The sequence below is a fragment of the Aotus nancymaae genome, unplaced genomic scaffold (assembly GCF_030222135.1).
Source record: "Aotus nancymaae isolate 86718 unplaced genomic scaffold, 86718_ANA_hifiasm-v0.15.2.pri h1tg000001l, whole genome shotgun sequence".
Classification (NCBI taxonomy): Eukaryota; Metazoa; Chordata; class Mammalia; order Primates; family Aotidae; genus Aotus; species Aotus nancymaae.
Genome location: NW_026988412.1, coordinates 10,041,668 through 10,067,502, shown reverse-complemented (window position 1 = coordinate 10,067,502; position 25,835 = coordinate 10,041,668). Strand labels below are relative to the sequence as shown.

The 25,835-nt window shown below is 40.1% G+C and overlaps 1 protein-coding gene across 2 annotated transcripts in view; it reads left to right on the top strand.

Moving 5' to 3' along the window:
- MACROD2 (mono-ADP ribosylhydrolase 2) overlaps window positions 1–25,835 on the top strand; it is a 2,078,532-nt gene that overhangs the window by 1,520,853 nt on the left and 531,844 nt on the right. For both annotated transcript variants that reach the window (XM_012474868.3, XM_064377970.1), the window contains exon 8: window positions 7,689–7,762. In XM_012474868.3, the coding sequence (XP_012330291.2) occupies window positions 7,689–7,762 (74 nt within the window). The remainder of the gene's footprint in view (window positions 1–7,688; window positions 7,763–25,835) is intronic.

The window sequence follows — 25,835 nt, the reverse complement described above, 5'->3', positions numbered from 1 at the left end:
TACATGTGGCAAAGGAATCTCTGGCCACCAGAAGGAGCCCTCAGGTAAAAGGGGCTGGCAGGTTTAAGTCAAAGCAGCTTGCAAGGAAATGGCATACGCCAAGAAGATACATGCAGTACATCGTCAGCATCTGGTCTGGGTACACAGCTTATGAATATGCCATGTTATGTGTATATACGCATATAACAAAGCCAGATCACAAAACAGCTGCAATTCCACTCTCTGAATGGCAGACTGTGGACCGCTCACCCTTGCCTATGAGGTGCCCCTTTGTGCTACTGGCTGAAGCCAGTGACACCTTTTTAGCATTCTGCTGCCATGCTCCCTGCAGTAACAGGGGCCAGTGTCACTCTTATTACTTCACCTGTTTTATCTTTTGTGAAACTCAGCCTTTAGCCAGAATGGTCTGAGTGGCTGGTCTACAAATTGCTTAACGGTGAGGTTCCTTCAGCTCATTTCTCTCAAGTAATTTGATTTCATCGTGCTATCAGAATTGCTTTTATGGGTTGGAAGGAGGCCTGGGGTAAGAGGTTGATGAAAGCTGTGTTGAGATTTTTAAAAATGAAATAAATGTATTGCCCAGTACTTCCCACCACACCCTCCATCTACGCCCTCCAATCTCCTCCCCATGCATGGTAGGGTGTGCGTGTGTATGTTCAGGAGAAATCAAAATAACAAGGCACAACTCATCTCACATTTGTATTTCTTTTCACCCGAGCTTGAAACGTATAGTGTTTTCATTTCCTGCGATCCCACAGCAGGACTTGTGTGCTAAGATGGAAAAATATTATGGTTATATTCTCTGAAATTATCAAGCAAAGTATAATTTTGCATTGATAGTCAATGTTGACAATCCCTGTTCAACTGATGTCAACATATTGATCAGCCCAGTGATACATCCTTCTCACTTAGGACGCTCATAGGTTTCTATCAATGCTGAAAGTCTCACGTTTGATAACTTCATAATCTTTCTATTTTGAGGATGTGCATGTGAATAAAAATAACACGGCGCCATGCTTTCCTCATTAAAGACTTGGCAAGGATAGAGAGCTCAGAAGTAGATGTGAATTTCATGTGCAGAGTTCAAGGGAGTTTGATTTTTTCAAACTACTGCTCCTAACTCCTGCATATTTATAGTAATACAGTACCAATTTGGTGCTTTTAGTCACTTGCAAGGCTGGCTAGTATCGCAACTACTTTCTAAATAATATGCAGTCTACACAGGGATTTATGATTTCATAAAATCACTAGTGTTTTATCACTGCTTTGGGTCCCGTGCTTGGCGGGGTGGGGTGAGGGTATGGATGAAAACTCTCTGAGGTTAAAACCACCACAAAAGGCATTGTTAGGTGAAAATAAAATGACTGAGTGCCTAAAGAATAGTTTTTAGATTTGTGAGTTTTTGCCTGGACATTGGTCTCTAGGGCGCTGTCTTCTTACAAACTGCTAGAAAGGCAGTTAAAGCCGAGGTGAGACCTGGCAACAGGTCTAGAACGGGATATTGAGGGAAGCCCTGGGCAAACTCTAAATGGTGCATGGGGTTAAGGCTTTAAAGCCTGGCTTCATTATACCAAATCATTATTATACCAAAATCATGTTCTATTTTATTTTATTTTATTTTTGTAGTAAGAACCTTTTCAAAACGATTGATTTAAAGTATCACCATATGCCTTTCTATGATGTGGTAATCTACAGCTCCAAATAGACTTTCATTTTAAAGTTTAAAACAAAAGCTAATGTGTTGCTTCTGACTCCAAAAAGGACAGTTTTCCTGGCAGAGTAAGTCACGTCTATCTTTATTTTAGCGGAATATGCTAGAGTTCTGGTAAACATATTTGAATTTTATATCAGGTGAACAAAATTAGTTTCTACATGGCAGCCTTTGGATAAAATTAAAGATAATAGGGAATTAGCAATAACAGTAAAAAATAAAAAATAAATAGAGGGGGAAATTGTCCATAGCAAAGTGAAAAACCAGATTCACTGTAGCTGTATTGGAACCATTCTGGGTTTTCGACAATACCAACAAACACAGTTTAGAGGTGGGGTAGATTCTTCAATGGGTCTTTATTGCCGTATCTTTCTGTAGTGACATTTGATGAAACAAAATATTGGCTTAATAACCAAGTAGAAGGAAAATGTCCACCTAATGAGTGATTAGGTGGATGAAAACTACTGTAATTTCAATTTGCTATTTCACTTCTGTCTCTTTTATTTAAGTTGTTTTGGTGTTCTGTTGACAGAGTTTGTCCTTTCTTGGCTTAAAACATCACTGCTTTGCAGTGAGAAGACAGGCAAATCATAAAACTTGTGTGGGTGTCTGGTTATAAAAAGTATTGAATGGCCTAAAGCTATCTTTAATAGCTTGAAATGTGGTCAAGAGAGTAGAATTAGAAAGTATGTCTCAACATGCTAAATAAATAGATCAGCAGACATTATTAAAAGACATTATTTTAAACTTTCATATACTTCTGGTGGGAGTGTTATTGGCACAGCTGCTTTGGAAAACTGGCAGAATCTACCAGAGTCAAGCATAACATGGTGTCCAGCAGCCCTTCCTCTTGGATATATACTTAACAGAAACACATGCTTATGTCCACCAAGACGTGTATGAGAATGTTCATGGCAGCTTTATTCATAATAGTCTCAAACTGGGAACAGTCCAGTTATTCATCAACACCAGACTGGATAAACAGATCGTGGAATATCCATACAATGGAATGCAGCACTCCAATAAAATGAGCTACTGTTATATGTAACACCATGAATAAATCAGACAGGCATCATTTTGAACAAAGCCACAGACAGAAAAGAACACACATTATGTAATTCTGTATATGTGAAGTATAAAAACAGAAAACTAACCTTCGATCATAGAAGCCAGAATAGTGGTTATTTTGAGGGCTGGGCATTGACTCAAGACAAGGCAGCTTTCTGAGGTATTAGAAGTATCTTGTACCTTGAGCTGCATAATGGGGTGTCTGTGTGTGTGTGTGTGTGTGTGTGTAAAAATTGCAAGCACTTTCTGTACAAAAGTAAATAAGAAAAAAATCATTTATAAATTGTATGTCAACTTACATATTTACAATAAAAGTTAATTTTATGAAGCCATCCTAATGAGTAGAAAACTAAGCTTTAGAATGCCAGTAGAAGCACAGAATCTGTGCACACCTGCATACACACACACATGCAACTCCCTACATGCCTGGCCCTAAATTATTCATGGCTTGTTCAGCCTCATTGACCCTCATACTTGGAGGAAATTTCCCATGTCGTCTAATTCAGTGATTCATCTGAAGCTTGTCTGTAGCCTCCCCTCTGGGTGGCCATTCTGCTTTGTGAACAAAAGTTTCCTGGTGACCAGAATATGTTGTGATGTTTTGAGGAAAGCCTTGCTCTCTTGGGAGCCCATCCGTGGGCTAAAATCTGTCTTTGTCTATTCATTGGTCTTATTTGTAACCCTGGAGGTCTTGCAGTTAAGTGGAGAAAGAATTGTCCTGTTGCTGTTTACCCTGAACATCATGTTTTATCTTGTATATCCACGTCCACCGAATGCAGGCATATTTTCAGAAATATTCATCTTGATATTTTTCTCCCCTTTTAATTAATCACAAAACATCTTCCTATCAGGAACTAGATTTTCTCATAAATCTTTTCAATTTTTTTCCCCAGGGATGAAAAGGGATATTCTGAATATAACAATCTGTTAAGTACCTTCTCAGCATCCCTTCCTCCTCCCCATACTCTAAGGCTAAACACCCTTGTGCTCCCAGAAGTGAGCCTTTTCCCGTGTCAGTATGTGCAAAGATCCACAAGTCTGTAATCCAGTCAGTCATTCAACACCTAGTTACTGATTATTCTCTATGTGCTAGCAATGTTTTAGGTATCCAGTGATAAGCAAAGACAGATGTGTTATCTGCCTCTCAGGGTTTTCACTCTATTAAGGTTATTAATCACATATTTGCATAAATAAATATAGAATTGCAACTGTGATGGGTCTGTGAGGTAAAGGTACATGGTGTTTTGAAAACACAACATAGGGAGTCATCAGTGTCAGAGAAACCCTTCCTGAAGAAGTGGTCACTGAGCAGAGGACGAATAAAATGGAAATACACTAGGAAAAGAGGAGGGGAAATGTCTTTTCAGAAAGAGGAAAGAGCACCAGCAAGGCCTTATGATGACAGGAAGGCAAAATAAAAATACCCCATTCAAAGACCAGAAAAATGGCTGTGTCATTGGAGTGGAGAAAACAAAGAGCAATGCAACATGAGATGAGGCTGGAGAGACAGGGAGGAGCCAGCTCCTTGAGGCGAGAAATGTTGCCATTGACTTGGGGGGAGTGACTTGAAGCCAGAGTTGGCTTCAAATGCTGGCAAAAGAGTATTCCTTAGAAGGTAGTTGAGCAAACTAACCAACGAGAAAACGGGTTTTGAGAGAGCTCTGCTTAAATTAGTAACTTTGAATTGGGAATGTTGCATCAAGGTCCAGAGCACGATCCGTGAAGGAGGTGGTTGTGGAAGATGAGTGGGTCAGTGGACTGGCTAGGTGTGGGGTGGGTCACTCTCTTGGATGTTGAAATCCCCCGGGGTTATGGCAAACCTTGAGGTTAAGATGAAAACCATGACACAGTGCCAGATGCTTTGATGAATATGAGAGAGCGATCAGGAGGTCACAAATAATTAAGAACTGACCATAGTTGCCATGGTTCTATGACAACTTGTATAATTTCTCCGTGGGGAATTACGTCTTCTAAAGGTGAATGTTAATGCTGATGGTCATTGCAACTGAGCGTGATTGCAGTATTTATTAATTTTAAATAGCCCTATAATTTTATGATGTAAGTACTTATTAAACATACTTAAAATTTGGAGAGGAATTTTATAAGTTGAGAATAAATAAGAGAAAACTGAAACATCAACCTAGAAAGGCCCCCTGGGGTCACTGGAATGTGTAACACTAAGCTAAGGTGCCCATGTTTATTCTGCGTCGGAGAGTCAACAAAGGCTGCCTCTGTTTTGCGGAAGGTTGAGGTGTAATGATGACTATGCTGTAGGAAGAATCACTTGAAAGCGGCTCCCAGGATAGACTGGAGAAGGGAAGGAAGACCAAAGGAGCACAGTTATCAGTTGCAGTCGTCTGGGTGAGGGCCGATCAAACCTTGAATGAAATCAATGGGAAAGGGAGGAAAGGAAGGGAAGGTGGACGATAGTTCAGAGGAACAGCGCCTTTAGGACTCAGTTACCGGCAGGGAAGGCAGTCAAATATGGCAGTAGCCAGGAGAGAGGTAAAGCCATACACAGAAACCAGAAAGCCAGGATGACGTTTGTTTTAGGTAGGAACATGTATTGCATTTCTGGTGCAGAAGCATATCAAGGAGAGGTATCCAGGCAATTATGAATGCAGGCGTTAAATTCAGGGCAGGGATGGACTGATAAGGCCTCCTATGTTTAATCCCCTAACAGCAAATGGCCATCCTGGCCTCCTTCTCCTTCTTTGCAGCTCACTCGTACAATCTTCCTGCTTTCTTCTCCCCTTCATTTTTCCTAACCTTTCCCATTAATTCTTGGGACTCGCAGCTTATTTCTGAGGATGACGTCTCCTTGGTTCCCCATTGTACAGCTCTCTTCTTCAAATATTCTGTTATTTCCTGCAAGCCCACACTTTTTTCTTGCTTAGTCGTCTTCATGTGTCCACATACCCCGAATACACTAGTCATGCTGCATTTTGTTTGCCTCTTCACTTGTCTGTTTCCTCCCCTAGACTTTGGGCTTTTAGAGGACAGGCACTCATTAGAAGTATGATGTAGCTACTCATGTGGGGTTCAGTAATAATTTTTAAATAAATTAACTGACAATTAACTTTAAAGAAAATTTAAGAGTTTTACATTTTGATGCATTCATTTAAAGAACACGAATAGGATTAAACAATTCATAACAAATGCACAGTCCCAAATTTGATAGACATTACAAAGGTTCAGGAGCTTAGGCACATTTTCTGTATCACAGTTATTGTCTCTGAGAAAAATGAAGCATGGCTCGGATTTGTTTTGTCACCTTTCCTAACGCACTCTCTAGCAAAACCTGTAGAAACCTAATCAGAAAAGCAACACATATTCTTGGCAATGGGGACAGTATCTGGCTTTTTCCTGTCCTCTCACTCATTTTTTTTTGAAGACCTATTGAGATCTAACCATCAGTTTGAACTACTGGAATATGTATTTGACCTCTAATAAAACCGATTCTGTTAAGTCTTGCTTCTCTCCATTTCTGGAACATCTCTCTCTCTGCATCTGTATCGACAATGTCCCAGGAGATTCTGGACTAGAAGATATCCTCATAGACAAGCCAGAGTAGAAAGGAAAAAAGAAACCTGAGTGTAGGATGCTGGGAATGGCACACATTTAATGAATGCTGCTGGAGAAAGAAACTGGGAAAGTATTGGTCAAACAGGAAGAAGACATGGAAGAAGGCAGGGTTGAAAAATTCAGGAGGAGAAGTCACACATTCATAAAGACAGAAAGTTGATTAATGGTTACCAGGGGCTTTGGGTGACAGATCGGGGAGTGACCATTAACGGGTACAGAGTTTCGTTATGGGATGCTAAAAATATTCTGGAACTAGTGAAATATTCTAGATTAGTGATAAAAATATTCTGGAATTAGTCTATAAAGTCAAAACTTTATAAACATGGTCCAAACCACTGAATTACAAACTTTAAAACAATAAGAATAAACTTAAGAAAAATAAAAATCTGGGAGAGGCAAATAAAACATAAAAAACGAGTCAAACATATCTAATACCAGAGAGCTTGAAGATAAATTAAAAGGTGATGGGATTTGGTGATTAGGAAGCCAGTGATGAGCTCAAATGAGAGTAGATTCAGTATCATAGTCACTCCCATCTCTTCTTCTTCCTGCTCCATAAATATATAAATTTATAAGTTTATTCCTTCACATACCATCACTATTGGCAGAATATCTGATGATTCTGCAGGTCCAGGAATGTGCTTGATTTAGATCAGCTAAACCGATATTCTGAATGTGTGTGGGAGACTCTGAGCATGTATGCTTCTGCTCCCTGGGACAAAGCATAAGTCTGTCATTCTTTTTGCTCTTCTAAAACCAAACCTATACAACAAGACCTGGTTAGTTCATGCTGTTTGAATTCCAGGCATCACCTCTGATGGCCCCAAGTGAAACAGGAGCTACCCTCGGAATTCTGACGATAGCTTTCTGTGGTATGGTTCATTGGTGGAGTTCTGCTGGCCTTGTGACTGGCAGAATTAACCCAGGGCTAAGTACATGTTTTCCCTGAGACACATGTACTTTTTTTAAAGCTGAGGATAATAAACTTTAATCTGAGCACTTCTTATAAGAAAATACTATGAAAGAACAGTGTAATCTATTAAGCATATGTAAGTATGTTTTTAATTGATATTGTTATAGGCTTAGAGACAAATTCTTTATTGTCTTTTTTTTTTAAGTCTGTACTGGTGTAGGACCAGCCCTCTTAATGCCTGTGTGCAGGATCACAGGCTTCATATCCATGTACATCTTACTGAGGCCTGTACTCATTGGTTGAATTGAATATTGTTTACATGAGAAAACTCCAGTATCATAGCATGATTAACCTCTCTATTGCCTTCATCTTTCATTGTTCATTTGGGTTTTTTTTCTGCTCTTCATCTAGGCTTTCCCAACGAGCCTGCTGCAGTCATTGCCCTCAGCACCATTAAGGAATGGCTTGCCAAGAATCACCATGAGGTAGGAGGAACAACATGATCAGTGAACATCCGAGATGATGTAATTTGAGCTCAGTTCCCCCCACAAAAAGCAGATAAATTTTATAAATATCAGCTAAGCCTAGTCATTGAGCCAAAGCTAGCTGACCATTCTTCACTTGGGTTACATGGGTAATCAAATATGCGGTAACTCTCTTGGTCTATTTGATGGTGAAAATGGGTGAAGTGATCAGATTCATTTAGCCATAATCTTATCTTTTACCTCTGTGGGTAGTATGTGTTGTATGTGTGAAAAAGAGAGCAGGATGGATTTCATTAAGAATAAGGAGTTTTCTTATGCTATTTTCCTTAGAATTATCTTTATTGACTTGAGATTCCTGGTGTACAGTAATTGTTTGGTATCCTGTGTTCTGTGGACTTGTAACTAATCACTTCCCTAAAGTGACTTCTGAGTGTGAGATTGAAGTGGGCTTAGATAATTGGTCACAAAATCATTATGAGCAGGATTTCTTATGAAACTAAATGCCTTCATCAGAGTATTCATCATGCCTCCTATTCTGCTTGCTTAATAAGATCTTTGCGATATATTTAGTGATGAACATGGGAATCACTCAAGTAAACAAAGCAGCAAAATAACTAGAGACCGCGAGCTGTAGATTTCAGAGATGTGTCGATTTACATATTGTTAGAGCAAGGAGGTTTCAGACAATGCACAATCTTACGCATTTTTCTCCTGATTTTGTTTTCTTCTCAGTTATTCACGTGGCGGCTATAATGTGTTTCACTTTATGATGGACCATGAATTTAGCTTTTTTCCTGGGTAGGAGATGAATTGTTTGGCAATGATTAGGTATGGAAACAGGTGACAGGGTTTTCAAATGAGAGAGCACTTGGTACTTTTGTGTGTTTCAAGAAACAGCAGTGTCATTTTCTAATGATTGTAATTTCAGCATTTCTTAACTGGATATGAACATTACTAATCTCAAGTAGAAATAAAGACCAGAGGGCCAAACCTACCCACTCTGGTCCTTACCCTTTATTTCCCTCTTACTTTGAACTGTGTAAATATGGCAACTTCAACTTAAAGGATATCTTAAATTACCTCAGAGAAGCAGAAGAAAAACAAACAGCTAAAATAGCCATCTTACAAAACATGTCTTTGACATGCGTTCTTTTCTTTTCACAACAACCTATGAAATCTTTAGGATAGGTATATGTTATCCTCATTCACAGTCTCCGTTAAAAGGTTAAATGACACACTCAACATTGGAAAGTCACAGAGACAAGAAACTGAACCAGTTCTCCTAACTCATTGGATGTTCCTCATTGGAATGTCACCGAGGCCAGAAAAAGACACTCAGTTCCTTTAAAAGCCAGTTATCTTCGATATATCGTTTGGTCATAGTAAATGTTCCACCCTGGATTATCTGCTTTGCAAAAGTGTAGCATGTTGCATGAGTGAAAAGTGATAACTGAGCAAGTGTATCAGTGCATATCCATCATTTCCACTAGAGTAGCAATCCAAGGATGTGCCCCACTGCAGGAGGTTTTCACGCATCGTCTTGGCATGTGATGGACATACACATAAACTCACATCATCGAGGATGTGGTGATGAAGAATAAATATATTGGTCACACACACAGCTCATCGACAAATTCTACTCATAATTCTCTCTAGCTAAATTATTTTGAAAGTTATTTTCCATAGAAATTTTCTAATCTAGTGTCTACCGATCCTGTTTTTGAGTCCATTCTTTTCCTTTCATATCCTTTTATTTTTCTGCTAATTTCTTGGGTCCATTGTAGAAAGTGTAGATAATTTGGACTGAGAAACTCAGTTATTGCTCTTGCAACTTGAAGCATATCCTGTGCTGATTCCCTTTTTAAAAAGACTCCTAGTTTCAATATGCCAATTTAAGTAAGTCAACTCAGACATACCAGGTTTTTCTAAATAAATGAATTATAATTGGTAGATAATAGATAAAAGCTGAATAAATTGATTATCTAGCAGTATTTTGATTTGTTTTTTGCTCTGTTAAAATAAACAGACTAGGTTAAGGATGTATAAAAGAATATTGGTTCTAATTGTTTTCACTTCATTGCAGTATTGTTTTGATGGTCCTGATTGTTTAAGCTACTTATTCATTAATTCACTCATTTGATAAATATTTATTGAATCCCACTAAGTACCAGATACTTTTTTTTATATATTCTAGGGACACAGCACTGAAAAACAAAATTCTTGCTTTGTGGTATTGGTAGTCTAGAAAAATAAATATGTTTGCTTAACATAAATTAAGCAAATTTAAAAAATAAAGAAATAGGAAAGTTCAAAGAGTGCTTTACAGAATAAAGCAGGGCAACTGGAGGATGTGTTTTTAGATAAAGTAGAGGATATAATCTTGGAACATAGATTTGTACAATGGGAAGGAGGAAGCCAAACCATACAGAGGTCTTGAGGTAAAACATTCCACATAGAGGTAACCACAAGAGAAAAGCCTGGAAGAGAGAATGAGCTTCCTGTTTGCTAGCTATGGTGAGACCCAATATGATTGAAGCAGAGAGATGAAAGAATGGCAGGAGACAAGTCTGGAGAAATAAACGGAGGTCACATTATAGGGTCTTGTGGTTCATAGAGAGACTCTGAATTTTATTCTAGTGGGTAGTTGTTGAAAAGTTTTGGGCAGGAGAATAACAGATATAATTCACCTTTAAAAAACAAGCCTGACTGCTCTTTGGAAAATGGTATCTGATATTTATAAGATACCAGAGTAGGAAATGGTAGGTGCATTAAGAGGATGCTGCAGTAAATCCAGGCAGGAGATGAGAGTGCTCTGGAATACAGTGATGGTACAAAAGGAGGTAACAAGCATCAAGTTTTGGGTACACTTTGATGATGCAGCCAATAGGACTAGAGGACTGTTTTCAGTTAGGATAGGGTAGCTTATGCTGCAGTTACAAACAACCCCCAGTTCTTGGTATCACAAACAGCAAAGGTTTGTTTCTTGTTCACCCCGTTTGTACATCTTGAATCAGAAGAGGGATCTGACTTACAAACTCAGGCTGACAGATACTCTACCATGTGAAGTATCATCTATCACATGACCAGAAAAGATAATCAATTCCCTTGTAGAAATATTTCTACAAAGGAATGATGCGTGTAACTTTCACTCACATTTCATTGTCCAGGAAAAGGCACCCAGGAACTTAGTTCCTGGAGACAAGAAAGTATAGTCTTTTCGTATGTTCAGAATAGAGCAAACTGAATATCTACAAAAATGAATAATGTCTATTATAAAGGTAAGTCAGATGTGATATATGACAAAAACAGAAGAATCAAGGATGACAACTAAATTTTTGGCCTGAGCTGCAGGGTAAATTTTGGTGCATTTACTGAGATGAAGAATATTATTATAAGAGCATGTTTATATGAAAATATAAAGAAAACAAGAATTGTGTTGTCACATTATGGATAGTTAAGTCTGAGGTGATTTTAGATATCTAATGAAGATTTCAAATAGATACTTGGTTATTGAAGCATAAAGCTCAAGAAAGTAGGAAAGAAAGACGTGGTGAAATCGATCAGATCACCATAACCTTAACTTGGGTTCGGCCTCAGTTTGAGATTGCTTGCAAGAAATAGAATATAGTCAAACTAGCTTACATAAAGGGGAGTGTGTTGTATAAGTGAACCGCATTTAAGAAAAAAAAGTCTTGAAATCCAAGGGTCAGAACCAGAGAGGGGTCTCATGAATGATAGAATCTCCAACCGTATATCCAATAAGAACCAAGGTAGCTCATTTCGTGCTCTCCCACTCCGACTCCGTGTCTCTCCCATGTCTTTGTTTCATTATTATCATCGTTTTGCATGTTGTCTTTTATTCTCATTCACCTGCTTACATGTGGCCCCATCATGATTGTGTCTGTCCATTTGTGGGTCAATCAGCCGTGCCTGAGGCAAGGCCTGGGTTCGGTGGACAAGGCTGCATTTTCTGAAACTCTTAGCTGGTCAGGTTCCCTCAGAATTTTCCTTTAAAAAACAAAAAGAGGAATCCAGGTAATGTGATTCTCCCATCAGTGACCATAATTTTCTTAATCAGCTGAGTTTATTATTCAACGTTGACAAATTTCATGGTTTGTGGCTGTCATTCCCCATAAATAATTGATGCTGTTGTATAATTGGTGGGCTTTTACATTTCACCATTAACTTACTCCCTGATTTCTAAACCATCAGGAATGTACACTTTTTCTTTCCCAACACAGTGGTTGATTTGCTTACATTTAATTTCATAAATCGCCACCAGCTGGTGTGGCTGGATACTTCCACACCCAGAGAGGCCTGACTGGAGTCGTCAGGAGGAGGAAATGCATGTCTGTCGTCCACCATCCACTTGTTTAATTTCCCCAAAGTCTGAACTGCAAGGACACAGCCTATATTTAAGAGGACTCAGAAACCCAAGGGTAGGAACCCTGCTGCACACACAGTGCAGTGGCTCAAACAGTGGCAGCTCTAGCAGAAAAGCTAAAGCAGCACTTTAACCAAAAAAAAAAAAAGGAAGGGGAATTCTCAAAAGACTGTAACTGAGGCACAAAAATGACTGAGAACTGGAAAACATAATGACTCTAGAGTTGAAAAATTTTTTAAAAAGTAGAAGAATATTCACTACTGAGAACTGAATTATTGCTGTGAGAAAATCAGATAGATGAATTATCTCACAACACAGAAGAGAAATACAAGGAAATGAAAGTCATGACTGACGAGGTAAGGTGGCAGCGAAACCCAGGGATCAAACATGAGGCAGGCAGGGGCTGAAGACTACCCACTGGCATTTTCAGCTAAATTAAGTCTTAAGAACTTGTGAGTTCAGAAAACCAAAAGAAAAGAATATCAGAGTTGGCAGTAAAAATTGACAGCAGGAAGCATGATAACCTTTCTCTAAGTGCACCATTTTTCTCAAGTAGTAACTTTATTACAGAAATAGGTGAGCAAAATAAGGGACTGTTATGGAATTGAACAATGGAAATGTGGCCTAGATTTCTAAGTTGGGGTGGCTGCTCTGTGTTATCAAATGCAATTTCATGCATTCCTTATTTTTCATGCAATATAAAAATATAGTTCTTTGTGGAATAGGGATTTCCCCACTCTGCAGCTCTGAGCCCCCCTGCTCCTATCTGGAAGTTAGGCTAAGAAATGTTTTTACAGTGCCTGTTCTATTGTTCTATCCCAGGGACTCATGGCATTTGGCTCTTGGTCTCTGGGACAATGTACATATTTGCCATTTCCACAGAAAAGTAGAACAGGATGCATTTCACCCTTCAGAGCCACAAATGGCCTGATATTGTGAGATATTTCCAAGTCATGGTGGTCATATTTGATATTTCAGATACCCCAAAGGAGCAAGCATCCTACAGCACGTGGCACCGTGTGTTTGGTTTCCCAGATAATCCTGTTAATCAGTGGATAAACCTTCTAAGATGAAGATTCTGAGCTCGAAGATCAATGAGTTTCCTGGGAACTTTTTTTTTTTTTTTTTTTTTTTTGAGACAGTCTCACTCTGTCACCCAGGCTGGCATTCAGTGGCTCAATCTTGGCTCACTGTAACCTCCCTGCCTCACACGTCCCAGTTCAAGCAATTCTCCCGCCTCAGCCTCCTGAGTAGGTGGGATTATAAGCACGCACTACCATGCCCAGCTAATTTTTGTATTTTTAGAAGAGACGGGGTTTCACCATTTTGGTCAGGCTGATCTTGAACTCCTGACCTTGTGATTCACCCGCCTCGGCCTCCCAAAGTGCTGGGATTATAGGCATGAGCCACCGTGCCCAGCCCCTGAGAACTTTTAAATGTGGAACCCTAAGGTACTGATCAAGGATCAGTTGTATCATGAAGGAAACCTGAACCCCTCTCATCCTCCCATCGGTAATAAAGAAGCAGCTAGATGGACAGGAGCCCGGCATTATAGTAGGCTCTAGGTAAAGCTGTGGCCCCCTACGGCTATCCAAAGGAGAGCCCATGGTTCCCCTGAGGTCTGGCCCCAGCATCATCTCTGTGAGCTGTTGGGGATGGACTTCTTCCCGCTGTACTACTCCAAAGGACTTCCCTAATATCCTCCTTCCTGTCTATACTGTTCTCCCCAGACAGATACCATTGTTTTGGGCTGGGGACAGTTCAACGGAGAAATCTTGGGTTCATCTTTGAGGGCCCTTGTTTAGGTCACCTGGCTAGATTGCAAATCACTGGCAGGGAAGAACCCCAGCTCTGCATTTTCAAAACCTAAATAGATTTTCTTTTATGTAGGAGGAAGGTGGTAGTTTTTTCTCCTCGTGTGCAGGGTTTGGGTCTTTGCCTACCATAATTTTTTTTAAACTATGCTTTTAGCATAAACAGATTGTTGTTCAAAATGTTAAATATCGTCTACTTGTCATTTAAATAGTTTACTCTGTGGCTTCGGAGGGAAACACAACACCTGTGCTATTGCTGTTTGTCACTTGGAGTAGCAAGCCTACAGATGTGGCAGGGGATCCTGAGATGCTGTGTAGATGTGGCAGCATTGCTCTGGGACAGATGTCCAGCTCTGCAATTTGACTTAGACCTTACTCAGTGTGGTCTAGACCTCGTGGTAAGCTGCTGAGAACCAGAGACATAATTAGCTTTGAGTTCATCCTTGATGTCCTTTGGAAGGAGAGACGTTGGTTTCTACTGCGTAGAAGCAGTTGGCCTTGTCACGCTCCCCTGCCTTCCAGTATTCAGGTACCTCATTCACAAACTGCTGAAGAAGCTGAACAGGTTTCTCCACCCCAGAAGACAGAATTGGGAATCCACTGTAGAAATGCACGTCCAGCCCCCTGGGCGGTTCAGCTGCTGCTCTCATGCTGATGTGACAAGACGAGGACACGGCCACTTGTTTCCTCCCGACCGATCACAAAGGAACTGTTGCACTTTAGCGTCTGGTGCCAAGACTATTTTTTCCCCTCCTTGGCAGAGGTCTTTGAGCATATGCAGTGTTAAAAATTGTTTGCCACTTTTATTTCAGCATCACATTATGGATCACCAAAAAAACCCCAGTGTGGGGCCTGCCTTATGTCTCTGACGCGAAATGCCTTAGGATCTTTGTGATTCTTAAAAAGGGGTTTTAAACAAAACATGAAATGATGCCTACATTTATGATGGGAAAATTAGATATTTCAAAACAAGCTCCAAATTCCTGTGGACTATTGTTTACACTTATGCAAAAGCATAATGTGCCATCCTCCAATCTGTGCAGTGCAGGGGTGTGGTTCACATTTGGAGACTTGGAAGGAGCAAATGGAATGCTCCGTGCTCTCCCTCAGGAGTCTTTTTCTGTCCACAAACATCATCTGAGTATCTATTATGGCCTTAGTGTTTGGTGGAATTTAGTGTTAAAATTTGTGTGCTTGAAAAAAGTAATTCTCTCTTTGAAATGGTCACATCCTGTGCAGCGGCGTGGTTATGGTAACCATCATCATCATCCTCATATGCTGCCGTAGAAATGTATCCTTTGACTGGCCCGAACATGGCGTTCAGGTGGAGCCATGACACTCATAGGCTGTGACAGCACTGAGGACAATTATTCCCACACTTTGCAGATACGCTGTGTTGCCTTTTCTCTTCAAGAACCCTGGTGACTTGCTAACATTTTATATTTTCTCTCTACCTCTTTCTTTTTCTCTCCCTATATCCCTACCCTCCTCTTTTTCTCCCTCTCTTCTCTCTTCCCTCCTTCCTCTTTCTTTCCCTCTCCCTTCCCTTCCCTTCTTTCTTTCTCTCTTTCTTTCTTTTCTCCCTCTCCCCCTCCTTCCTTCTCTCTTTCCTCCCTTTCTTCTCTTTTCCTTTCCCCTTCCCTCCCCTCCCTTCCATTCCCCTCCTCTTCCCTTTCTCTCTGTCTCCCCAGATAATCTCTCATCACTCTGAGGCTGTCCTTGTTGGTATTTGTGACAAGCAGTCATCGTTCCCATTGTTAGAATAAAAGCCAAGCCCCAAGGAAGCTTCTCCCCTTTTGATGGGGGTGTTCCAGTGCTTGGGGTCACCATACACTTCCCTACAAGGGAGTCTGCCAAATGGACAGATCCCCCGACACTTCCAGCTCCACCCTGCTTTAGTATTTCTCACAACTGGCACAAGGTTTTGAAGCCAGGAATAAAGCCCCAAGGCAACATCAAGTGTTGGCTTCATGCTCCATGACCCTGCTGGGGTCAGCAGAAAGCACAATACATGGGATAAGATGCACTTTGCTGCTTCAGTTAGTGAGCCAGTCGGCCAGCCATGGGGAGGGCTCGAATTACACTCTTAGGCATTGAGGTGAGGTTGCCCAAATGCCCATTGTCACTCTGGTGGAGAGCTCATCAAAGTCCAACAAATGTTTTGTTTTGTGCAGAGAGAACCTCAAAAAATACTCTGTTGGGGGTGAGTGGTTTGGTGGGTGCGGGGAGGGGGTTGGAATTTTGTTTAAATAGGCATGAGGGGTAATTCATGTATACTGCCACTAGGTCTGGGGCTTCTAGAGGGAGTTCTAGGGGATGCAGAATAGACGCATGAAGGAGTTAAAGAGGGAAAGGAAATCAACATTTATCTGACTCCTGATGTGTCTCATGGCAGAAGTGTGGCCGAAAGACGCATTCTGTCTTACAAAACTCTCTTCAAGGTGGTTATTTTAGAATCTTTAATTTCTCAGCTGTGACAGTTAAAGGAAAATTTTTAAGTCAATTAATAAGGCACTTTCATGTTCTACCATAACCCTGCTTTTGTGGCCTGTCTAGAGCTGGGGACTTTATCCAGATTAGCTATATACAAGAATAGAACCCAAATAGGATGATTAGGGTCTTCCCTGGGATTTCTTTGCCACCTGGAATCAGGAATAAAAAATGGCATTGAAGCTGAGGGATATGCAGCACAGCTACCATGTTCCCTACCATTCTGGGAGGTTCTTCTTTAGGAAGATCATTTGAAGATGTCCCAGATCTGCGGGCAGTTGGCAAGAGTCGCGGAGCCCATTCTGTTGGCTTAAGGGAAGAACCCAAACTGAGGCAAAATGCAGCATATTTTAGCAAAATGAAATGGCTACCCATTTTAAGTTTTACAACTCAAAAATAATTTTTAACTAGAGAAAAGGGAAGGTTGAGAATCATATGTAGGGTTATTTTCTTCAACACTATATGCTTTAATTAGTTTATTCTACCCCTTTCAGAGAACCTCTGCTATGTTGAGCCACTGTTTTTGATGAGAGTATTTTACATCCTTCAAATGTGTTAGCTGGAAAAATATTTGAGAGTCACTGTCCTAATAGTAAAGTTAGTTAGGATGCTTTTTATAAAATCAGTCTTTCAGTATTTTCCTTCATCCTGGAGGAACATCAAAAGATAGTAATTAACTAATTAAGTTTCTGATGGCTGTATTTTCCTCCTTCTTTACTACAACCTGGAGATAGGAAACACACATTAATGGAAGCCAGCACTGAGTAGAGACTAAGAAATAGCCTGAGACAGGTGAAATAGACACTCTTTAAAATCAAACTTGAAGGTGCAGGTATTTAAAAAAAAAGAGAGAGAGAGAATGCAGTTTGCTCAGATGACGTGGGCAGGATCTTCCTAGGGTTGGAATTGATGTGTTTGAAAGAGAATGGATCCCTTTGCAAAATTTGGCTTAGAAGTTCCGAGTCTGCAGGAATGTACTCAGGAGTCCACTGTGTAACAGAAGCTCAGCTCCTCTTCCATGCACTAAGAATGGGAATTGTGGCTCCCGGATGTGGGGTGGCAAGAGGTAGCGTGCATTATAACCACCACTGTGTACTCTCACTCCAAAGAGGAAACATGGTGGTCTAATCAGATTCTTCCCCACTCTTCCATAGCCTGAAACAGTTAACTCCATCTCTGTGGACTCAGTTGCTTCATCTGTAAAATAGGGACGGTGGGCATGTCTCTTCTAGCTCCAGGATTCTGTGCCATTGACATCTGTCTTCTGGAGCAGGCCCACTGATGCATCCTGGCCATGCCTTTGCCCATGTCTTCATTGCACAATGAGATCAGTCGGAAGCCTTACAGTCAGGCTCCTCCAGTGGCATACCAACGATCAAGCAACATTTGCATGTGCTGTCCGTGTGCCTTTAAGATGATTACCAACCCCCATACGGGTATATCTTTAGAGTTGATATTAACAACCTTGACCCATTTAGTGTAGGAGGAGAGGCCGCCATGTTGATTTTCTGTAAATGATCTGGATTATATGGTAGTTTCAAAATAGCCAAGTTTTAAAGCTCCTTATGAAATTAAATGTGCTGATTATCCAAATGATGTGACATTTTTATAAATAGAAAATAAACCTCTGAGCATGTGGTTGAATCTACATCAGACACAGGGATAAAAACAACTTTGGGAGGTCCTACTCAAGGACATTCTAACAACAATTTCTGGAGCTAGAAGCATGCACCTTCATCCGTTCTAGGTAGGGAGGAAAAAGAAACCTTTTCCTTGCCCTCTACCTTGATGGACCAGGACTCGTATGCTGCCTTGATTGAAGGGAAAATTAACAGTTTTGACACTGTCATCTCGCTCAGCTCAGGGAAAAACAAAAAAGGCACTTTCCCACTCTAGTGGAATTAAATGATTTGCTTGTTGATGGGCAATGTTTTCAACCAGGGTGTTGTTTCAGGTAGAAACTGTGGCCAGAGCTGAAACCATCTCATTGTCTCTCTAATCACATATAGGCAAAGAGGTGGCTCCTCTGGAACGACTAGATTCCTTTGATGATGCCATTGCTACTCACTAGGGTAGGAAACCCAGATAGGTCTGGCAAAGGACTTGTTTCTCCAGTGTCATGGCTCAACAGAAAACATACTAGAAGAAACATCACAAGAGTGCAGGCCTCTGGCCATGCACCACTGGAGTCTGTAATGGTGAGCCCAGTGGCAGAAAGACTGGCTAACGTGTTCTCCTGCAATCAGATTATATTGTCTTCATTTCTATTTATGAACTCCTTCAAAGTCCATGGCAGAAAGCCCCAACTTTTTAGTGAGGATATTATTCATTTGCAAGAAGCAGAGAATAGAAGAATATTGGGAGATCTACAGTTAACTAAACCTGTGTTGAATAGAAGTTACTAAAACCGGGTCAGATTTACGTCTGTGATCCCAGGTTGAGGGCCTCAGGCAAGGAAGTGAAGTTGAAGATGGATTCTGAAATAGTCGTGACCTTAGACTCGATTCCACTGCAGGGGTTGCAGCCACCTAGCATGTGAACTGTTGGGCACCCGGGCAAGTGACAGCCAGTGGTGGGGAGGAGCTATGCAGACAGATAGCCTCTGTTATGTGCAATCTTTTAAAAAAAGAGATAGGGAGAAAAAAATATCTAAATGATTTTATTTAAGTTTCACAATAAACCATTGAATGAAATAAGACATATGAACTCACTTTGCTTCCAATTGGTCCAAATTTGCACATGTTCCTTAGCTTCTTTCTACGTTGATGTGATGCTAATATGTAAAGACTTTTTATTGTTGTTGCTTCTCTGACATTGCTCCGCCATATAAGCCAAAAACTTCACCTTTTGCTCATGGAGGCTTTAAAAAAAGGTCCAGCAATCTCCCCTAAAGCTAGAGACAAAACTGGATTTGCTGGACTTATTGAGATGTGATGTGTCAGTTTCCAACATAGGGCCTTTCTAAAGAATTTCAAAGAATAATTTTGCTCGTATGAAATTTTCACTTTATGCGCTGACATTAGAGCTTGAAGGTTGTTGTATAAGAACCACTCAGTTGTATATATTTTACAACATAAATGTTGCCTGTTTCTCACCAGCTGATTTCCCTTAGTCTGGGCTGCTGCTTCTGCCCTATTACCTACTGAAGTTCTCCCCTAATGACCAAGGGGTTGCCCGGCTTGTCAGTGAGACAAGGATATTCTTGGAGATGTGACAGTCATTCTGGAACTATTCCTGACTTGTAAGATAAGGTGAAAATCACTTGGAAAAAATGTTTAAATCAGATACTCAGGCATACCCTAAATCTACTGCATCAGAATATCTGAGAGGAGAGTAGCCTATATTTTAAAAATTTCTCCAGCTAGTGGTTGAGAAAGATTAGGCCAGTTGCTCTCAACAATGTTTTATGGCTAGGATATACTGCAGTAGAAACTCCCATTTGTTCTCTTCAATGAGGAAAAGGCTGTGTTAAGTGAAAACTGTGAGAGTAAATCTCTGCTCTCAACTAGCTTACCACTGGCCTTCTAACAAGGGATTGGGAGCCTAGGGTTGGGGCCGTATTGTCTAGCTAGTCCTGTGGTGGCCACAGCTTACTTTGTACTCACAAGCACTTGACATGGGTTGACCAGTAAGTGAGTTTGATGAAGTTTACATATAATGTGACTCAACTCACATTAAATATCCATGAAAGTTGCTGGACAGCTTTTGTGGCACCCTGTACACAGTAGAGGCCTTTTGCCATCTTTTAGAAAGCATATTTTAGTATATTCCCAATATCCCATTTATAGTAATCATTGTCTCTGGATATTGCCTCCGATGCCTGCGCGCAAGAGACGCATTTAATAAGAAATTAGTAAAAATCATTAACATATACAACTAAATTCTTCTTTGAGTACTTTTTGTAGGCAGATTTAAAAATAAAGCCAACAGGTCTATCTCATGGATCTTATGTAATTATATTGGTTCCTGAAAAAACTTTTGAGAATAAAGTACTCAGTCATGTGAAGCAAATTAATTCTCCCTGGACATGAAGGCACCATTAAGCATGGCTGCAAGAGATGATTTTCTGGTTGGTACCACGTTGTCCTTTACTGAAGCCTGTTTATACCACCCGCATGTGAATCAGACCCTGGATGTGGAGATATGTGTCACCCACAATGCTTCTAGGACCCCCTGCCACTGGCACAATTAAGTTTTTTTAAGGAATTGGGAAATGAATTTCTATATTAGAATTCATTGCTGAGAACACGACCTACCTTAATATTTTCTGCTGTTCCAGATTTTACTCTGAAAACAATTAGAGCCTGATGGGGTGTGTGTTTGACAGTGCAAATGGAACTACAAATGACCTGGGTGTGCTTCAGCTAAGCACCAGGGCAGCTTAGGAATGTATTAAATCGAGTAATTATCTCGTACGTTTTTCCCTTGGGTTCAGTGACATCTACAAAGTTCATTTTCCGAAGTTCTTCTCTCTACAAATTTAAACTCAAGGGAAATAGGATCCATATGTCCCTGATTCATTTGCACTGACTCATCAAACGTTCTTTTCTTTATAAGTTATTAGATGTCTAGAGAGGATTTCAACTGTTTTTTTTATAAGTTCTTTTAAGCCGTTTTGTCTAGAGGCAGGAAATGGCCATTTGCCAGCAGTAAATGAACCCCTAAATAGTCACGTTCTGTTCAGGAGGCAAAGGAAAAAGAAAATAAATTCCCTGTTTTCTAAGTACAGCCGGCTAATAGTTTTCTTTAGAGGTGGTCATAAATGTATTCTCTGAAATGTATCATTAGACCTGTTAAATGTGTAATTATAGGCATTCCATGAAGTTGTTACGGCAGGAATGGGATTTCAATTGCCCCCCTACCAATCCTCTTTCACACATGCATTATTATTTTACCTGTGAAACTCTTAAAAGCTGTTGCTTTGCCCAGCAGCTTAGAACCTTGAACTAAATGAAACATAAAATATCTTCAGTATGTGTACCAGAGGTTATGTGTGTGTGTGCACGCGTGCACATGTATGTGAGACAGTAACAAGAGAAAAATTGATACTCAAACCCTGTGTCATACTGTTTCTTATAATTTCCTATTGAATTCAAAAGACGTCATTTTGAGGATTTAAAATCATGTGGCATCTTGCTTCATTACAAATAAAAGTAAACTTTTTGACCTACCAATGATAGCCCAGGGTAACTGGATTTCAAAAGCAAATCAGCTTGAGCTTGGTCTTTCACTGACTAAAAATACAGTCAGGTGGCACATAACGACATTTTTGTCCACAACAGAACACATAGAAAACAGTGATCTCCTAAGATTATAATGAAATAGAAACATTCTTATCTAAGATAAGACGTTTTGATGATTCTGAACTGATATGGGCCTAGGCTAATTAGTGTCTGTGTCTTAATTTTTGTAAAAAAATGTTTTAAAAGTAAATGAACAAATTTAAAATGTTAAAAATAGAAAAAACTTACAGAGTAAGGATATAAAGAAAGAAAATACTTCCATGCAACTATAAAATGTGTTTCTATGTTAAACTGTGTTATTGCAAGAGTCGAAAGTTTAAAAAATAAAAAATACAGTAAGTTAAAGTTAATTTATATTAAAGAAGCAAAATTTTAAATAAATGTTGGCTTGCCCACATGTACAGTGTGTATAAAGTCTACAACAGTGTACAATAACATCCCAGGCCTTCACGTGCACCCACCAGTCACCCACTGCCTTCCCCAGAGCAACTCATGGTCCTGCAAGCTCCATTCATGGTGGGTGCCTTATATGGGTGTACCACTTTTTACTCTTTTCTGCTGTACTTTTACTGTACCTTTTCCCTGTTCAGATATGTTTAAACACACGAATACTTACTGTGTTACAACCGCCTACAATATTCAGAAAAGTAACATGCTGTACAGGCTTGTAGGGAAGGAGCAATAGTCTGTACCATGTAACCTACGTGTGTAGTAGTCTGTAGCACCTAGGTTCGTGTAAGTACACACTACGATGTTCAAGCAATAATGAAATTTCCTAGTGACACATTTCTCAGAATATATTCCATCATTAAGTGATACATGCCTGTATGTAAATGAAAACTAATCACAGGGGTTGAAATGCTGAGTGCTTCCTTTGTCTAAGTACCTTACTTGAATTAAATAATTTAATTATCACAAAGATCCTGTTATTCACAAACATGTTATTTACATGCATGACTGTATGTAAATGAAAAATCATCACAGGTGTTGAAGTGCTGAGTGCTTTCTTTGCCTAAGCACCTTACTGGAATTAAATAACTTAATTAATTAAATTATTTAATTCAAGTAAGGTGCTTAGACAAAGATCATATGTTATAGTCATAATTATTCCCATTTTTTGATGAGAAAACTTAGACTTTAAAGATCATGCCGCAAATAAATGGCAGTTGAGTTTTTAATTCGGAGTTCCAAGTTCATCACTATAATCATCAAAAGCACTGTATTTTCCCTTAATGATAAAAGTAAACTACCATATCACTGATCTCCCTTCAGTGCTTACAGATTTCACTACAGGCTAATTCAGATTTCTTCTAGCATCATCCCATGACACTCTCCGTGCTGCTGCTTATACAACTTAGACAGAGTTGCTTGGTAATTTCTTTGTGAAACCAAGTTTACAGGTCGATGGTTTGGTCAGCTTTTGTTGTCTTGCCTTTAACACAATGCCAGGACCATACTCACTGCAAGTTGAATAAAGTAATTCACAAATGGGACCTTTTAGTATCCAGTCTGCTTCTCTCATAAGCTCCTCAGCCTTCATGTGATTAGAATGAGAGCTGAATAGTCATTTGTGGTGTCAACATTTCTAAGCCATGGATATTTCCATTAGTTCATTAGTCAAACATGATCAAATGATTAAGAAGCCCAGGAAACTTCTAAATCTCCTTGGGAGTAGGTAGACCCTAATAGTGACTCTAATTTCTCAGCGATCAGTGCTGCCTTTTCTGCGAACACGTGGTTCTTGAGATTACAGATCATTCTACTTGCGCCTGTTATCCCTGCTCAAATATTGCATCTTTGGTGAATTTTTCCTCAGCCTTAGGAAAACTTCCCTTACAAATATCCCTGCCTTTTTCTGTGGTTTTGGATTTACCTGTTGGCTTTCCCACCGACTCAAGGACTGCGACTGTGTAAATTCACCCATGCATTGTTTTGGTTTTGTTTTTTAATCCAAGGAGTCTGGCACATAAAGAGCTTTAACAAAAATGCGTTGAATGAACGAATGTTTTACATTGTTTCTTATATGATGGAGCTGAACATGAATAAAGCCAGTGCATCTGTCTCATACAGATTAAGATTCAAGCCTTGAATTCTGTCCCTATCCTCAAATGAGGAGAGCGGCTGAAAACCAGCCCTAGTATGCAGAGATCCAGCCAGACTCTGGATGTGGCCAGGCTTGGAGAAAATTCTACCCTGCTCTTTCCTTTATCTTGGATGGATGGCAATGTGCTGGAGTTAGGCAGCTTTAGGCTGTTGTCTAAAATGGGAAGCTTATTCTAAAGACAAATTGGAGAAAGTGAAGACTTCAGGAAGCTCAGCCCCAAGCCTGAGCTTTTGATCTGTTGATGTATAGCTGATGGGCACACTGCTTACCCACTTTGCCTACTTTGCTTTCTATTTTCCTGCAAAGGCTTGTGTGATTTTAAACACCAGAAAACCTTGGTCTTTAGGTAACTGCATTATCCTTTTTTCAATTAATCTACTTTTAATTTTTCTTTCTTTCTTTTCTCAATCCACTCAACATTGTCAACACTGTCAAAGATGTCAGTGTTTTCATTTCTATTTCTGATGGTACTGTTTTTAAATTGTCATGTATTTCCACATGTAACCTGTTTCTGAAAGGAAAATATGCCCTTCAAAACAGTGTTGGCAGCTTGGATTTCAAGTGTAATTCTTTCAAAAGCCTCTCGGTCTTTATTTATTTAGCAAATACTCACTGAGTAGCTGGCACGTCCCAGGCATTGCACACTGTTTATGCAGAAGCATTGATATGTAGTTCCTGTCCTAAGAAAGACTGTAAGCTTTCTTAGGACAGGAACTGCATGTGCAGAAAACACAAACAGGCAGTGATCACAGGATCATGTGGAAAGTTCTAGGATAAAGGGTGCCCAGGGCAGTGGGAGTGCTGGGCAGAGGACAGAGTCGAGGAAGACTCTGAGTCCATCCTGGTTTGAACAGAAGGTAGAGGGCAGCCTGCATGTTTTTCCTGGGGCTTTTTCCTTTCTCTTGAGAGTGAAATCCACAAGACCAAGAACCAAGTGATTCTCGGTCCACAGACTCAAGAGATCTCAGAGAGTTTGTAAATTTGTGGCAAAATTTACGTTTATTTTCACTAACCTCTAATTAAATTTAGTACTTCCTCCTGTTGTGACTGTAGCCACAAATCACAGTAGTATCAGCAGCCTTTGTGACTTTCATCAGTAGAAATCACAGATATTTCCTATCATCTAACAGTTGTTACAGAGATCTCAAAACACTACTTATGCTCATCTTGACTTCAAATTATGGTAGAACCACCATAAGATCTTGTTTTTATGTGTTCATAAGAAGTATATATATATATTTTTTGAGATGGAGTTTTTGTTGCCCAGACTAGAGTGCAATGGCACCATCTCAGCTCACCGCAACCTCTGCCTACCAGGTTCAAGTGATTCTCCCGCCCCAGCCTCATGAGTAGCTGGGATTACAGGCATGCACCACCACGCCTGGCTAATTTTGTATTTTTAGTAGAGACGGGGTTTCTCCACATTGGTCAGGTTGGTCATGAACTCCCGACCTCAGGTGATCCGTCTGCTTCAGCCTCCCAAAGTGCTGGGATTACAGGCATGAGCCACTGCGCTAGGCCAAGAAGTATGCATCTTAACTGCATGACACATTGTTTCCTTGTAAACGTTGTCTCAAAAAAATTTGCTTCTTTTGTAATCTTTTATATTTGTATTTAAAAACCATATTCTGGGAAGGATTTATAGGTTCTGCTCAACTACTAAAGAGGTCCATGTTACCAAAAAGTCCCTGTGGCCTCCACATAGCGTTTATCCCTTGTTCCCACCCTCCAGCCTCCCTGGCCTCTGACTCCACCTGTCACCTTCATGCCCCTGGCCACTACCACATTTGCAGGTCTCCCCACTTAGAAGGCTCTTCCTAAAGCTCTCTGCTCAACTGGCTTCTTTTATTCAGGTCTTATCTTACATAGCACCTCTTCACAAAGACCTTTTCCCGAACCCCCACACAAAGTAGACATTTGATTTTTGTGTACCATTCATCACTACTGGAAAAGTGTACATGTATTGGTTTATTGGCTGTCATCTTACTAGAGTGGCATCTATATCAGAGCAAGGACTTCAAATGGCTTGTTCTCTTGC